Here is an 18,963-nt window from a genome sequence, read left to right on the forward strand (position 1 = left end):
TTTGTGAACACAAAAAGTGATGTTTAGCCGAATGTGAAAGCTTCTGATTTCCATACAATGAAAGTGGATGGGGACTGGCCAAGCTCCAAAAAAGACCAAAAAAAAAATAGAAAAGCACTTGACTTTTACACTAGATTTCAAGATTTTTAAAGCCATCCAACCGTACTGCTTGCGAAAGGGTCAAATTATGGCACTTTTCTATGTTGTTTTGGAGTATAACCGCTCCAGTCCCCATCCACTTTCATTGTGCCTGGGGAAAAAAGCAGTTTTGACATTCTACTAAACTTCTTTTTAGTTACTTCTCACAAAAAGTAACTGAGTTAGTGAGTTACATTATTACATAAGTAACTAATCACCTGGAAAAGTTAAATAGGTGAAATAACTTGGATATCCCCAATATTAAATATGTTAAATGAATGAAATGGACAGTAAATAGAAAAAAATATTATGGTCCAACTTTACATTAAGTGGCTTTCAGTACTATATATATATATAGCACTGTAAAAAATAACCGTGATTTTAACGGTAAAATACTGTAAAAATGCTACAGTGCAAAACTGTTAATTCGTAAACAGAAAGTTTCCGTACTATACACGGTAAATAACTGTGATAACAGTAAAATACCGTTAAATTTACAGTTTTTGAAAGTGAAAAAGAACAAATCATTGTATAATTTACAGTGAAAAACCGTAAATTGACATTCCCACAATTCCCTGTGTGACACTTCACATTTTATGTATTTTTGTTGAAATAACTATGGTTCCTCATAGTTTTATTGTTTTTTTCTAATCAGTTATGTATATTAGGGTTATATGTTACATTTAATGTTCTTAAATTAATGTTTATTGAATTTTTTTAAATTTCATGTGTGTTACCATGATGGTGCTTAATGTTTGTGTGAATGACATTGTGCAACTTCTTTAATTATACAAGTATTCACTTGTGATGAGCTGTGATTGCTTATATAACTCTCATCACTGCTGTGATGATTGTTGGTTGTCAGTATATTACAATGGTCTAAAACAGATATCAATACATCAATAAGTTGGTAAATCCACATTTTATCAGAAAATAAATTACGGTTTATTACTGTAAATTTTAAGTTAAGTCTGTAAAACCATTAACGTTCCTACCGCATTTTTACCGGTAAAGTTCTGGCAACCACAGCTGCCATTTTTTTACCATAAAATGTACGGTTTATTTTTTACAGTGTACTTACATTGAAATTAATAATTTGATACAATGGACTTATTGTGTACATACATGTTTTTACATGTAATTACAGCTATAATTACTTTATGTAATTACATTTGTAATTATCAGTTGACCCTTCCCTCACACCTTAACCTACCCTTAAACCGACCCATACCACCACACCTGTCCCTAACCTTACCCGTATCACACCTCAATAGCAGCAAAAGTGTTTTACAATACAACAGGAACACAATAATACATTGTACTTATTGTTCAATGTAAGTACATAAAGCCACTTAAAATAAAGTGGGACAATTATAAAACATTGTACACTAATCTACACTATTTTAATGTTGCTGTGGTACAATGTGAGAGAAACCTATTAATTTAAATATTAAAATAGTATCATTACTATAATGGAAGAGAAAAACACAATAGATGGTTGATATACTGTATCCGACTTAAAGTATTTTCTTCCTCACAAAAGTAAAGTAAACAGTTTAAATGAATACTCCACTTCTTCTTCTTTTTTTTTTTTTTGGAAATATGCTCATTTTACAACTCCCCCAGTGTTAAACTGTTGAGTTTTACCGTTTTTGAATCCATTTAGCCGATCTCCGGTTCTGACGGTACCACTTTTAGCATAGCTTAGCATACATCATTGAAGTGCACAAGACTATTAGCATTTCTCCCAAAAAAATTAGCGAAGTGTTTCGATATTTTTCCTATTTAAAACTTGACTCTTCTATAGTAACATCGTGCTCTAAGACAGACGGAAAATGTAAAGTTGCGATTTCCTAGGCTGATATGACTAGGAACTATACTCTCATTCCTGCGTAATAATCAGGAAACTTCACTGCCGTACCATGAGTGCAGCAGGCGTAATGATATGAAAGTGCAGCGCCTGAAAATAGTCCCCAGCTTCCAACGTGACCGGGACTAAGTTTGTGTAGTCACCGCCGCGCCTGCTGCACTCATGATGCGGCAGTGAAGTTTCTTACTAACGCCGTTAGTTACTCCTCATCACCAGTGACACAGACATCCAAGCATATACAGAGACTGATAATAAACACAGCAGGGACATATCAAATATTTTTTTCTGGTTTCTGCTTATTTTGTATTTACATAATTTTATATTTGAAATATACAACTGGCATGTAATATAAACAAAAAATATAAGAGGCATATATACATTTAAATGACTAATTTTACTAGAAGCAATAATTTTATTAAAATAATATATAGACTTCATGAAACAACATACATTTGAGTTTATTTACTTCTAAACATTTATTTATTTATTTATTTATTTATGCTTATATTATTACTTGGATAATTTTGTTTTTGCATAGTTATAATATACATATATATAATATAGTTATAATAGCAAATATACATCTGGCATATATAAATACAAACATACATTTAATGCATATTGCATATACATGCCTAAAAAGTAAAAAAAAAAAAAATTCTACAAGCAATTGTTTTAAAACAAACGATTCTGCCAGATAGATAGATGGATAGAGGAGAGATGGAGAGATGGATGGATGGATGGATGGATGGATAGATAGATGGATAGATGGATAGATGGATAAATGGATAGATGGATAGATAGATAGATAGATAGATAGATAGATAGATAGATAGATAGATAGATAGATAGATAGATAGATAGATAGATAGATAGATAGATAGATAGATAGATAGATAGATAGATAGATAGATCTTTTCTTGATGTATTTGCACATTTTCATGGAGGCTTCTAACCACTAGAGGCCAGCACATCCATTTCTAAATCACAAGAGTGACTACAAGTATATAGTAAATATAACCAGCTACAATAGGAGACACACACACACACACACACTCCACATTTGATCAATTTCAATATTAGATTCTCAAAATAGGCGAGAAATAACTATTTGACCCTTGATTGTAATACTTGAACCAGAGATGGCCTTTCACAGCGTGTTAGCTTATGTATGCATACATGCGTGTTTGTGTGTGACATCTAGTTATTATACAGGGAGACGCGTTTTACAACCCGGTTCATGCCTCTATTCTTCCTCAACAATACACGTCACATGACACAGCGCTCTCTCTTATCACCACGACAACACATAATGGCCACTTCACAGAGCAATCGGGTGAGAAATCCAATTTCTCCAAACGACTCTCAGCCACTCAAGCCACAGATAAAGCGTGTGTGTCTGTGTTATAAAACGCTTCATTGCCTTTCAGATCAGAGAGAGAGACAGGTGCTTATACAGCGGGACCACCAGTGAGGACGAACAGGCCTGAAACAAGACATAAACTAACCCTATATGAGCCTGAATCAGAGAGAGATGCTTCTCTTCAAAAAATAATAAACAGTGAAAGTGCAGAACAAGTGCAGTGTGTGTGTGTGTGTGTGTGTGTGTCAGTCCGGTGTCACAAATTGGTTATGATTTATTATCAACCTTGATGAGTCAAACAGATGACACACACACACACGCTCGCTGTCTCCTCACACACAATATTATAATGACAGGGAATAATTATCCTCATTATCATCATCATCGTCACTGATAATAATCCTTCTTACAGATACAGATACTGGATATTCTCATTAAAAGCAAGACGTCTAAACTCCTCTCAAGCGTCTCATGAGCCACACTGTACTTAAGAAAAATAACAAACAGTTTGTGCTATTTTCAAAGTTAGCTGAAGCTTTTCTTACAAAAATGTATATTGTGCAGCAACGGTATCCAATTGGAAGAAAAAAGTGTAAAGGTTTTAATATTGTATGCGTCTAAAATACTATATTAGCATGGCAGGTTACATACACTGTAAATAAATAAATAAATAAAAATATGATTATTACCCTAGCACTCTTTAATATATTTGCATTGTACATAATTTATTTAATTACATTAAACAATATTTTGTAAAAATAAATAAATAAATAAATAATAATAAAAATATTTTATTTTTATTTTTTTAAACTCATATATACCTCTTTAAACTCATATTTCCCTCTTTAAACTCATATTTCCCTCTTTAAACTCATATTTCCCTCTTTAAACTCATATATACCTCTTTAAACTCATATATACCTCTTTAAACTCATATTTCCCTCTTTAAACTCATATATACCTCTTTAAACTCATATTTCCCTCTTTAAACTCATATATACCTCTTTAAACTCATATATACCTCTTTAAACTCATATTTCCCTCTTTAAACTCATATTTCCCTCTTTAAACTCATATATACCTCTTTAAACTCATATTTCCCTCTTTAAACTCATATTTCCCTCTTTAAACTCATATATACCTCTTTAAACTCATATTTCCCTCTTTAAACTCATATACCTCTTTAAACTCATATTTCCCTCTTTAAACTCATATATACCTCTTTAAACTCATATTTCCCTCTTTAAACTCATATATACCTCTTTAAACTCATATATACCTCTTTAAACTCATATTTCCCTCTTTAAACTCATATATACCTCTTTAAACTCATATTTCCCTCTTTAAACTCATATATACCTATTTAAACTCATATTTCCCTCTTTAAACTCATATATACCTCTTTAATATACCTCTTTAAACTCATATTTCCCTCTTTAAACTCATATTTCCCTCTTTAAACTCATATATACCTCTTTAAACTCATATTTCCCTCTTTAAACTCATATTTCCCTCTTTAAACTCATATTTCCCTCTTTAAACTCATATGTACCTCTTTAAACTCATATATACCTCTTAACTCATATGTACCTCTTTAAACTCATATTTCCCTCTTTAAACTCATATGTACCTCTTTAAACTCATATATACCTCTTTAAACTCATATATAGATCTTTAAACTCATATGTACCTCTTTAAACCCATATATACCTCTTAACTCATATTTCCCTCTTTAAACTCATATTTCCCTCTTTAAACTCTGACAGGAACATAAGCATCGTGTCACACTGATCTTGCAGAGCTTTTTCATAGTGTTTTAAGCCTTAAAGACAAACTCATTCTGTACATTTAACTATGAAAAATGCATCAGAAGGCATGAATCAATCAAACGCTTAGGGCGTTCAGTGTGTGTATTGTGCGCAGATGTGTGTTTTAGACGCTTCTACAAAGAACAAAAGCACAATGCATTATTCAGTCCAGCGTTTCAAAGGTTTTCAAGTATAAATATTCGGCACGTCCTGGCGTATCTCTTTGAGTTTGTGTGAACTGTGACGAGACGGTGATGAGAGACAGTGACAGGAAATGAACACACACCAGAACAGACACTCTTTAAAATGAAGCCATAACCAGTCAAACCAGCTGCTATAGAGAACTAGAAAAACTGGATATCAGTAATCAGCAAACGTGCAAATACACACACACACACACACTCTCACTCTCTCTCTCTCTTTCTCTCACACACACACTCACTCACTCACACACTCTCTCTTACACTCTCACACATACAATACCTTACCAACTTTAATAGTTAATATGAACTAACAGTGAACAACACATGTACAGCATTTATTAATCTCAGTTTGTTAAAATATATAGCCTATATATTTATATATTTCTCATTGTTAGTTCATGATATTTCATGCAATAACTAATGTTAACAAATGAGACCTTATTGTAAAGTCAGTGTTACCAACACATCAAAGTTGTTCCAAGACAAATATGAAGTAATTTCATAATTGCTGCTAAAATTGAGGTCATTATTTGAAACAAATCGAAACGTTACTCCAGTCCTCAGTGTCACACGATCCTCCAGAAATCCCTCTAATATGATGATCTGATGATCTCTGACCAGCAACTATAGGCTACTATACTGTATTAATCATGGAAAGCCACATCCGGCGTCCGAGGCCAGAGCATAAGGCTTACGGAGAACACCTGGAAAAACATTTACCCATCAGAACCAGGAGCTTCAGGACGAACGACAGAATGACCGTCCGTGAAGTCCATAAACACACACACACTTCCTAAAAAGCAGCAGCTGGACATATTTCACCAGCGCTGGACACGCTCTCGGCTTCAAATCGAGATGAAATCTGACGTCAAACTTGCTTTAAACTCAGGATAACTTCAGATTAACTGATTATTCAACACAGGCTCAGTGGGAAAGTGTTTCTGTGGCAACATTTTTGCAAAACGCGAAATACACAATATATACATTAAAAGAAATGAACACTAGAGGCAGTAAAACAGCAAGAGCTTCTGTAGTTTGCTATCCTGCTATCCTAGTCGGCTAAAGATCTCAATGATTTACATTACAAGCATCAGAATTTCATCTTACTTTTGATCATATAGATATCTGCAACTGCACAAAATGTCATATTTTAGCTCAGTTTGGGCCTCACAAGTATTGCATGTATTCAAACTATATGAGCCATTAGAGCCAGACCGATATTATCGGCCGATATTAGGCATTTTACATAATATCGGTATCGGCAGTTATAATGGCCGATAAATGAATATTTAAAAAATAAAATAAAAACGGACGAAAAACACTTCAATCATCTCTCCTTGGCCTGTTACATTGAAAATGTATGTTTTACAACTTGCAGTATGATGTTATCTATTGCTAATCATAGACTAACCACAAAGCAAGCTAATGCCACTGTCATCAGTGGAAGACCGCTAATGTTAACATTAATGAACTTTTTCTGCCTAAATAAAGTACACTCTCAGAAAAAAAAGGTACAAAAGCTGTCACTGGGGCTGTACCTTTTCAAAAGGTACACTTTTGTATCCAAAGGCTACATATTGGTACCTTAGTGGTACATATTAGCACCTGAAATGTACATATTAGCTCATTAAATGGACATATTAGCACCTAAAATGTACGTATTATCACCTAAAACTTACATATTAACACCTAAAAATGACATATTAGCACCTAAAATGAACATATTACCAGCTAAAATTGACATGTTAGCTCATGAAATAGACATATTAGAACATAAAATGTACATATTGGCACCTAAAATGTACATATCACCTAAAATGTACATATTAACACCTAAAATAGACATATTAGCTCATGAAATGGACATATTAGCACCTAAAATGTACATATTATCACATAAAATGTACATATTAGCACCTCAAATGTGCATATTAGCACCTAAAATTGACAAAAGTTTACCTTTTGAAAAGGTACAGCCCCAGTGACAGCTTTTGTACCTTTTTTTCTGAGAGTGTAATTACTGTATTTATAACTAGTATATCTCTAGTTACAGTCCCTGCATTGTAAAATGTAAGTTATACTTGCGAGGAGTGAACATTTAGACATAGAGAAAAAGTATCAAACGTATCTTATGCGGAAAAGTTAGATTTTCTTTTACACGTGTGTGAAATCCAACAATATTTAATAAAAAAATATATATATATATATCGGCCGATATATCGGAATATCGGATTTTAAAACCCAAAAATATTTGTACCGGTATCTGCCTTCAAAATCCTTTATCGGTCGGGCTCTATGAGCCATTAAAGCTTAAAGCAAAAACATATGCATGCTTATATTTTAGGGCTGTGCAAAAATTAATAGCGATTAATCGCATCCAAAATAAAAGTCTGTGTTTACATAATATATTTGTGTGTGCTGTATATAAATATTTTGTATATATAAATACACACACATGCATGTATATATTTAAGAAAATGTGTTATTCATATATAAAATATTTATATTTATATAATATAGATTATGTACATTTATATATATATATATATATACACAGAATTTAAGCACAAATAATTCTTAAATATATACATGCATGTGTGTGTATTTATATATTCAAAATAATTATATACACCACACACAAATATATTATGTAAACAAAAACTTTTATTTTGGATGCGATTAATCACAATTAATTTTTGCACAGCCCTATTATATTTATATATTTAGTAAAGACTCAATAAAATGCTTATAAGTGAACGCCCAAAGCATCTGTAAAACATTTAAATGAAAGACCCCCGTTTGTGTTGGCATCATAATACGAGAAATTGACTAATATTGGAAATGAAAGCCTTTAATGTTAATTCAAGCACATAAAATAAGCCCTGAACATCTGACAGAAACACACAAAGACGCAAAGCTACTTAGGCTCACCATGTGCACAGCATAGCAGAATAATATTCAAATCTAATCCTCAGTCATGAGAAATGCATGACGGCAAGTGCACAGAAGCACAGAAGCGGTGTGTGTGAACATCAGACGGGTACGGGAGAGAGATCAGTGAGAGACAATGATGTAAAAATAGAAAAAACAACAAGAGAGATGATGCAAGACTAACAATATTCAGGAATGTAATGCACGGTGCACTGAAATCTGTTTCCTGAGCTGAGCGTGTGTGTGTGTGTGTGTGTGTGTGAGGGATGTTGTGGCTCTCGGCCGTTTCTCACGCAGAAGTGCCACAGATTCAGACGCTTGACTCGTCCTGGCAGAGATGTTACCATGACACCCGGCAGAAAAAAAAGCTCAAGCCTCCCAAGACGACACACACACACACACAAGCCTGAACGCTTCCCTGAATATGCTCTGCGGTAGATCATGTTCATCAACCTGAAACAAGAACGACAGCTCGACTGATTCTCTCTGTAAAATCACGTCATTTTGGATGCAAAATACATATTTTCTACCCCCCCCCCCTCTTATGTATATGTCAACATCTGTTATGTTATATGAATATGGTTATTATTCAGTTATCATCATCTGACATCATCACTGTGCCAAGCTACCATTAATTTTGTTACGAGTGCTATTAAAATACATTTTGATTAGGATACATTTTGGCCGATGTGATGATTCTTTATATTTGAAAGCCAAAAATCTATATTGGCCGATAAATCCTTAATTTGTATATAATTTTTGAGAGCCTGATTAGTCTCACCATTAAAAGCCATGTCCCAAACACACAATTATCATCTTTATAATTAAATATATGTTGATTTTATGTAGATTTATATAACAGTATTGCGATTCCCACACCTTCAGAAAAAAAGGTACAAAATCTGTCACTGGGGCTGTACCTTTTCAAAAGGTACACTTTTGTCCATTTTAGGTGCTGATATGTACATTTTAGGACAGGTGCGTGCTAATTTGTATATTTAGATGCTAATATGTACATTTTAGGAGCTAAAATGTACATTTAGGTTCTAATATGGACATTTACTTGCTAACATGTACATTTTAGGTGCTAATATGTACATTTTAGGTTCCAATATGTATATTTAGGTGCTAATATGGACATTTATTTGCTAATATGTACATTTTAGGTGCTAATATGTACATTTAGGTTCTAATATGTACATTTAGGTGCCAATATGTATATTAAGGTGCTAATATGGACATTTATTTGCTAATATGTACATTTTAGGTGCTAATATGGACATTTACTTGCTAATTTGTAAATTTTAGGTGCTAATATGTACATTTAGGTTCTAATATGTACATTTAGGTGCCAATATGTATATTAAGGTGCTAATATGGACATTTATTTGCTAATATGTACATTTTAGGTGCTAATATGGACATTTACTTGCTAATTTGTAAATTTTAGGTGCTAATATGCACATTTAGGTGCTAATACATTTAGGTGTCAATATGCACATTTTAGGTGCCAATGTGTATATTTAGGTGGTAATATGGACATTTACTTGCTAACATGTACATTTTAGGTGCTAATATGTCCATTTTAGGTTCCAATATGGTGCTAATATGGACATTTACTTGCTAATATGCACATTTAGGTGCTAATATGGACATTTACTTGCTAATATGCACATTTAGGTGCTAATATGGACATTTATTTGCTAATATGTACATTTTAGGTGCTAATATGTACATTTAGGTTCTAATATAGGTGCCAATATGTATATTAAGGTGCTAATATGTACATTTAGGTTCTAATATGTACATTTAGGTGCCAATATGTATATTAAGGTGCTAATATGGACATTTATTTGCTAATATGTACATTTTAGGTGCTAATATCAGATCACATTTCAGATCACATTTATTTATATAGCGCTTTTCACAATACAGATTGTATCAAAGCAGCTTCACAGTGATAACATGAAAGTAGCACAACACAGATCAACAACATTGCTAAACACTAAATAACCCCAACTGAGCAAGCTCAAAGCAAGCCAAAAGCAAGGCGACAGTTAAAATAATATGGACATTTACTTGCTAATTTGTAAATTTTAGGTGCTAATATGTACATTTTAGGTGCCAATGCCAATGTGTATATTTAGGTGGTAATATGGACATTTATTTGCTAATATGGACATTTTAGGTGCTAATATGGACATTTATTTGCTAATTTGTACATTTTAGGTGCTAATATGTACATTTAGGTTCTAATATGTACATTTTAGGTGCTAATATGGACATTTAGGTGCTAATAAGTACCATTAAGGTACCAATATGCCCCCTTTAGATACAAAAGCGTACCTTTTGAAAAGGTACAGCTGCAGTGACAGCTTTTGGACCTTTTTTCCTGAGAGTGCATCATATTTCAACCAATTCAAAGCCATCATATTAAACATTGCACATCTGAAGCATCTCGGACATAAAACATTATTTATCAGCTTTAATATATAGGGCAAATTTTCGTATCACTTCTTATTTTAAATGCAATCATTCAAAAACGATTAATTCTTCCCGAACAGAGCTATTCGAGTCATCTGGTGAAGTTGTTTTCAATGTCATTTCTTTCCAATATCACGCATTCCTAGTATTCAGCATTGTAAAACACAGATCTTGGGTTCATCAGGGTGTGCTTGTATGCTAATGCTAATTAGCTTCATAGTATGGATTTGGCACAATGCAAGCGTAGCCAGTGTGTGTGCTGTTTACTAATTGAGCTAACATGGATTATCAATTGTGGTCATGCTGAGAGGATGATTATAAATCACTAGGAACAAAAGCGGCTGAAGGCATTGAGATGTCACCAGAGCCCAGCAGGAACGGACGGACTAATTAGCTTGCTGGCTAAACACAATTTATCAGGGCTTGACAACATTAGCAGTGATGCTAATGAACAAACTACGAGTTTAAACACCCCAGAGGGACACATCTCTTGTGTGGAACTGAGATTAGCCATTATTGACGATGTGGTGAACAAGAGGAAACTTCCCACATTCCATTGCTATGACCAAATAATGATGCTTTTCATGGAGGAAAAATGCAACATTGAGAAAAAAATAAATTTATTTAGCATGAGGTGGTCCGAAACTGGCAAGTTAAAGTCTGCCCAATGCAGTGAGTCACACAGACTCACACAGGAAATTAGAGGAATAGGTAAAAATTAGTGATTAGTGAGTTAATGTTTTCCTTTAGCTGAATGAAGCTTACATTTTTAGCAAATTGCTCCTCTCTAGAGTTATTTCTCTAGAGTTAATTTATCATTGAATGGCTTTCCTGAGGTAAATGTAACATTACATGACATTGAAACACCATTTGAGACATGATACATCTCAGTAAGTTGTAATATTCATTTTAACATTTCATTTATTTCATGCCATAACTAGTCGTAAAGAGAAAGAGATGATCAGTTCACGTGCCGTTGGCGCTGTAGCTACAAATACTGTTTAGTGAATTTTTGTTCATGCATAGACTAAAACATCTCAGTTCATTCAAATGAAGATCAAATACATTTGATAAATCGATAATGTCAACCCAGCTCTATTGTCCACACATCTGACATATTTACCCGTTATAGATTTGCGTGCACAAAATAGACACTGGATCAGTTAAAACGCAATTACGTAAATTATCAGCAAAAGTTTTTTTTTAAAAGTGAACTACTCCTTTAAACATCTCCTTTCCGGACGTACAAAACTGTTCCAGTCGAAACCAAAAAATCCTTTTCGGTCACCGAAATTTCAGTGTATTGCTAGTAATAAACAGTCAATGTTCCTGGCCATTCCCAAGCATGGGGGAAATAAATCGAAGCACACGCAGATAAGATAACCACAATAACAGTTGAGAAAAACAAGTCAAAGCGAGGACGACCTCTGCCTTTTCTCACCCTCGCTCGGCTAAAGGGATTTGGAAACTAATCTGGAATATCTGATATTTTGACATCTAGTTTATCATAAACACAGGCAATCTGTATTCAAAATACATGGAAGCCTTGCATAAAAAAACAACAACATGGTGGATGTAGAAAGGCCACGTTTTCACCAAGCCACAGACTACGCTTGAACAGATAACACACTGCATACTGTGAAATATATACTGTATATTGTCTAATATCCAACAAGTAGCCTATTTTGAAATAGTGTGTAAAACATAATGAAATAAATATAGATAACTGCTTCATAACTGTTTGGGGATGGACATTCATGCTTGCTTGTTTTCTAAAAATTGAAAAATCACGTAAGAATTCATACGAAATCGCCAGATCATGTACAACTATTTCTAACGTGATTGAGTTGGTAGTATCCGACAGTGGTTGATCACATATACAACAAAATGCTGATGATAACCATCTAAAATTAGCTTGAACAATGCAAGATCGCATTCGTGATATTTTGAAATCATTTGAAGCATAAATAGACATGCACAAAAAACACCTCCACCAAAATACCAAAAACATAGGCTAGTTGTCGGCTTAAACAGTATATAAACCCGAATAAAAATAACTTAAGGCATTTATATGACCGGGTTAAAATTTTTCACGCAAACACACTCATTGTCGTCACGAGGCCAGAAAGATCCAGTTGTCATCACAGATATGATTATTTTTAATAATTATAATTATCTGCCATTTTGGTATATTCAAACTGGAAATGAAAGTTGAAGTTAAAAACAACACTCAAGAAAATGTTATGTTGGCTTTACTTATTTTTTTTTCGTCATCAGGTTCCACATAACTGGATTACGTTAAACAAACATAATTTGTTTATGTAAGTTCCACATCATGGAATTAAGTTATTTTAAGTGACCCAATTTAAGTAGTCTCAATGTAAATTTTTAAAGGCTTCCTGGCATCATCCATTTATATTTCATTTATTTCAGTGATACATACTTAAATTGATAGACTATAACTAGCTATTTGCATCGTAAATGCTAAGATTTACATGCTCCCTCAACCAAAGCAATAGAAAATAATTAAATCAGTCGTCGGCCAAACAAAAGGGTAACCTACTGTAATTTAAATGGTTTAATAATCCCAATATAATTTAACTTTAAACACAATTACAACTATCAAGTCTTCCCCTTTTCTAAATTTTTCAACAACAAAAAAAACGTAAAATAACACTTAATTTTAACACTTATTCTCTCTTAATTCAAACATATGCAAAGCATGCTGGAAACTAAAAGCACCACCCAGTTTCAGTTAATGCGACACAAATCAATCATGTAATCCAACACAAACGGATTACGTAAACAGATTCAACACAATTAAATTAAGTTCAGGCAAAATGGCAGTCGGCTCGCACTATACTGCCCCCCTCTGGATGTACGAGTTTTTTACTTATAGGTAGTTTTTTACTACATAGACCTTAAGAAAAAAAAAACATTTCAAGTCAAAAAACACAATTATTATAAGTAAACTAAATATATTATGTAAAGTGCACGACCTTCCCAGTTCATTTTTTTGAGTGTAGAGATCAGCGTCTCTCCTAAAGTAAGAACAGATAAGCATGCACACTTCATACCTGGTCTTTGTCGTCGGCTACATCACACAGCACGTCATCCAGGTCCAAAATCCCCCCGTCTCCATGTTCTAACCGATGGACCTGTATCCAGTAGCCCGGGTCCTAAGAGAAGAGAGAGTTACGATCAGTGTCACCAGCATCTCTAAATATCCATGACTTGTTGTTGGTAAAAGAAAACTGACTTTAGGCGAAGGATTTCAGGCACGAAACAACCAGAGAAGAAATGGAGGAATGTTCAGTATTGCAATGAATGAGATAATAGCTTATTTTATGTAATCAAATACAGGTCATTTTTACCTAATATTTGTGGGTGTTATATGTTCTTATGCTTATTAGCCGTCTTGTACCAGAACAAATAAAACGGGGCTAGATTGGAATGATTAAAAAACACACACTGTAAAAAATAACCGTGATTTTAACGGTAAAATACTGTAAAAATGCTACAGTGCAAAACTGTTAATTGGTAAACAGAAAGTTTCCATACTATACACGGTAAATAACTGTGATATAATTTTACAGTAAAATACCGTTAAATTTACCGTTAATTTTAAGTTTTTGAAAGTGAAAAAGAACAAATCATTGTATAATTTACAGTGAAAAAACGTAAATTGACATTCCCACAATTCCCTGTGTGACACTTCACATTTGATGTATTTTTGTTGAAATAACTACGGTTCCTCATAGTTTTATTGTTTTTTTTTCTAATCAGTTATCTACATTAGGGTTATATGTTACATTTAATGTTGTTAAATTAATGTTTATTGCATTTTTTTAAATTTCATGTGTGTTACCATGATGGTGCTTAATGTTTGTGTGAATGACATTGTGCAGCTTCTTTAATTAAGTATTGCTTTATACAATTATTCACTTGTAACTCTCATCACTGCTGTGATGATTGTTGGTTGTCAGTATATTACAATGGTCCAAAACAGATATCAATACATCAATAAGTTGGTAAATCCACATTTTATCAGAAAATAAATGACGGTTTATTACTGTAAATTTTAAGTTAAGTCTGTAAAACCATTAACGTTCCTACCGTATTTTTAACGGTAAAGTTCTGGCAACCACAGCTGCCGTTTTTTTTTTTACCGTAAAATTTACGGTTTATTTTTTACAGTGCTTATGAATCTAAATAACATGACCAGCCAGTCACTGTAATATCTCTCTGTGCGTGACCGTGTGTCCTGACTGAACTCATCTGAAGCAATGTAATCTCATAACTGGGCACAGCTGAATAACCCACAGTCAGCTTGGCATCACACACACACCCTGGAAGAGCTTCAAAGCCAGCTGATGATGGAGAAGAAATGGGAGAAATTGGGGTCGCACACCGAAGGAATGCAAGGCTATGCCGGCTTCAGTCTACCAGAGGAATGACTGATCTAGCTTTATCATCCATACATCCATCTATTTATCTGTCGTTTTTCACGTTTCAACTTTCATCCCTAATCTGATGTATTTCCAAGTACGCAATCAGAAAAAAAAAAAACCCACATTTTAATCCACAAGAACCGACTGGATTGGGAAAGTCTCAATTCTGTACAACAAACATTTGGAAGTAAAGGGTTTCATTCAGATGACGTCAGGCTACATGAAAAGAGCAACTTCTCTTTATATATATAAGATATTATGAGAAATAAATTCACAGTATTGAAAAATAAAGTCTCAGTTGTAAGAAATAGATAGAAAGTCACAATTCAGATTGTATATATATATTTGTGAAATATAGTCAAAAAGTTTAGTCATAATAATTTTACTAGAAATAAAGGCACAATTATGTAGTGTGTGTGTATATGTACTGTGTATATATGAATTGTGCAGAATAAGAACAGAAACATTAAGAAAACAAAAATACATAATAAATTTTAATTAATCGCATCCAAAATAAAAGTTTGTGTTTACATAATATATGTGGGTGCACTGTGTATAATTATTTTATAGAAATAAATACACACATGCTTGTATATATTTAAGAAATATTTTCATGTACATACTGATTTATATATAATATGTAATAAATATATAAATATTTTATTATATATAAATAATATTTTTTTCTTAAATATACATGCGTGTGTGTGTGTGTGTATTTATATATATATACAAAATAATTATACACAGTGCACCCACATATATTATGTAAATACAAACTTTAATTTTGGATGCGATTAATCGCGATTAATCATTTGACAGCCCTAGAATTTTAATGTAAAAGTCATTTTAAAAGATCGGAAACAAAGACAAAATGATTAAATATCCAATATATTATACATCCAATATCCAGCAGTCAATATTGCTAGCCTAAATGAAAAATAAATCTCTAATATCGATGGATAACCGATATATCGTGCATCCCTAATATCAACTAATTTCCCCTCTTAGTGTTTCTCCAAAAGACAAGAGACAACTTATTTGTGCAAGCATTAAAAAAACATAATTATACCAACCACAAAATAATTCAGCAGAATAATGAGTCACAATCGAACAAACAGAAACGTGAACCCGTTCAAAAGGAACAATGTCAACCAGTTCATCCAAGTTTTAATCTGGAAGACATTTTCAGGCCACAAACCCAGAGCACGACTCAGCAAATATCTGAACAGATCCGCTGCGGAGACGACTCGTCCTCCCACAGTCCCCGAGGCCGTTGAACCCAGCGAATAACATGCAGATTTAACATCAAATGGAGCCAATAATCAGCAGGAGACGGAGATGAGGTGAGGGCGAAAGGCTGTGTGTGTGCAGGTATTATTTATGAAGGAGGGTTTGCAGGGACGGTCCAGATTTAAGAACAGAACCGTTGCAGGAGAACAGAAGACATTGTGATGTGAGGGATGAAATATTAAAGCATGAAGGGCGAAGAAAGATGAATGAAGTAGTTAGGTGTCTAAGTGGAGTGTGTCGTGGCTCTCGCTACGCATCCAAAACCACACGGAAAACTAGTTGACATAGTGTAAGTCACGTGCGGATGTGGTTCAATAAAGCGGTCTAGTTGAACATTACACAACCAACACAAGGAAACACACATGCTGATAAAACACACACCTTGGATAACACTTTCTGCAGTTAGCATGCATCTATTGCGTGAAGCGCTGTATAAATGAAGCGGATTATTAATTATGTCCCAAGACACGATGATGGATGAAGATCCACACTGAGCACACAAACGCCAATGCATTTAAATAATGTTACACTCTAAAAAATGCTGGGTTGTTTCAATCCAAATTTGGGTCAAATATGGACATATGCTTTTAAGTAATGTTAAAGGTGGAATACGTAAGATTTTTGCATTAAAATATCCCAAAATCACAAGCCTAGTGGTATATATTTAGTTAAGATGATAACTTACAATATTACGAATGTTTCAACCAATGTTTAAATCGCGAGAAAATAGATTTTAGGGGATTATTAACGTTAATCTTCAGAGTTCTTAAAAAAGAAGGCTTGAGTTTGTCATCTGTCATCTGCACATCTGACGACACGGAGCTTGAACGTCATGGCTGAGCACCACTAGTAATCACGCAATAGCTTGACAATTTAATTTACATTTTATATAAATATAGGCCTACATATTCTTTTTACTTTTGTTTTAATAGGAATTTCTTGGTATTTTTTTTTTAAATTATTATTATTTTGCCTTTTCACGGACCTTCTGCAGTACCCTCACGGACCACTAGTGGTCCGCGGACCACAGTTTGGGAATCACTGGTTTAGAGTGTACAATAAAGGGGTCACAAGTAACACTTTTGTTCATATAGATCAACTGTTAGAAATCTGACTTAGTGCTTTTAAGTAATGTGTTAAAGGTGGAATACCTAAGATTTTTGCATTAAAATATCCCAAAATCACAAGCCTAGTGTTATATATTTAGTTAAGATGATAACTTACAATATTCCGAATGTTTCAAACAATGTTTAAATCCGAGAAAATAGATTTTAGGGGATTATTAACGTTAATCTTCAGAGTTCTTAAAAAAGAAGGCTTGAGTTTGTCATCTGTCATCTGCACATCTGACGACACGGAGCTTGAACGTCATGGCTGAGCGCCACTAGCCTATTTTAGTAATCACACAATAGCTTGACAATTTAATTTACATTTTATATAAATATAGGCCTACATATTCTTTTTACTTTTGTTTTAATAGGAATTTCTTGGTATTTTTATTTTTTTTATTATTATTTTGCCTTTTCACGGACCTCCTGCAGTACCCTCATGGACCACTAGTGGTCCGCGGACCACAGTTTGGGAATCGCTGGTTTAGAGTGTACAATAAAGGGGTCACAAGTAACACTTTTGTTCATATAGATCAACTGTTAGAAATCTGACTTAGTGCTTTTAAGTAATGTGTTAAAGGTGGAATACCTAAGATTTTTGCATTAAAATATCCCAAAATCACAAACCTAGTGTTATATATTTAGTTAAGATGATAACTTACAATATTCCGAATGTTTCAACCAATGTTTAAATCGCGAGAAAATAGATTTTAGGGGATTATTAACGTTAATCTCCAGATTCCTCAAAAAAGTAGGCTTGAGTTTGTCATCTGTCATCTGCACATCTGACGGCACGGAGCTTGAACGTCATGGCTGAGCGCCACTAGCCTATTTTAGTAATCACACAATAGCTTGACAATTTAATTTACATTTTATATAAATATAGGCCTACATATTCTTTTTACTTTTGTTTTAACAGGAATTTCTTGGTATTTTTTTTTTATTATTATTATTTTGCCTTTTCACGGACCTCCTGCAGTACCCTCACGGACCACTAGTGGTCCGCGGACCACAGTTTGGGAATCGCTGGTTTAGAGTGTACAATAAAGGGGTCACAAGTAACACTTTTGTTCATATAGATCAAATGTTAGAAATCTGACTTAGTGCTTTTAAGTAACGTGTTAAATGAAGGGGTTGCAAGCAACAGTACCTCAAGAACATGTTAACACGAATAGCACACTCTAAAAATGCTCGGTTATTTCAACCCAAATTTGGGTCAAATATGGACGAACCCAAATGTTGGGTTAAAAATGTACAGTTGAAAGTGAAAGTTGAAAATGGGTTACATTTTTAATTACATTTTTAACCCAACA

The 18,963-nt window shown here is 33.6% G+C and overlaps 1 protein-coding gene across 7 annotated transcripts in view; it reads right to left on the minus strand.

Annotated features, from left to right (window-relative positions):
• Positions 1 to 18,963, minus strand: part of pard3aa (par-3 family cell polarity regulator alpha, a) — a 516,002-nt gene that overhangs the window by 443,343 nt on the left and 53,696 nt on the right. For all 7 annotated transcript variants that reach the window (XM_089125821.1, XM_089125818.1, XM_089125820.1 and 4 more), the window contains exon 2: positions 13,875 to 13,976. In XM_089125821.1, coding sequence (XP_088981947.1) covers positions 13,875 to 13,976 — 102 coding nt within the window. The remainder of the gene's footprint in view (positions 1 to 13,874; positions 13,977 to 18,963) is intronic.

The sequence above is a fragment of the Pimephales promelas genome, chromosome 22 (assembly GCF_988280905.1).
Source record: "Pimephales promelas chromosome 22, fPimPro1.hap1.1, whole genome shotgun sequence".
Lineage (NCBI taxonomy): Eukaryota > Metazoa > Chordata > Actinopteri > Cypriniformes > Leuciscidae > Pimephales > Pimephales promelas.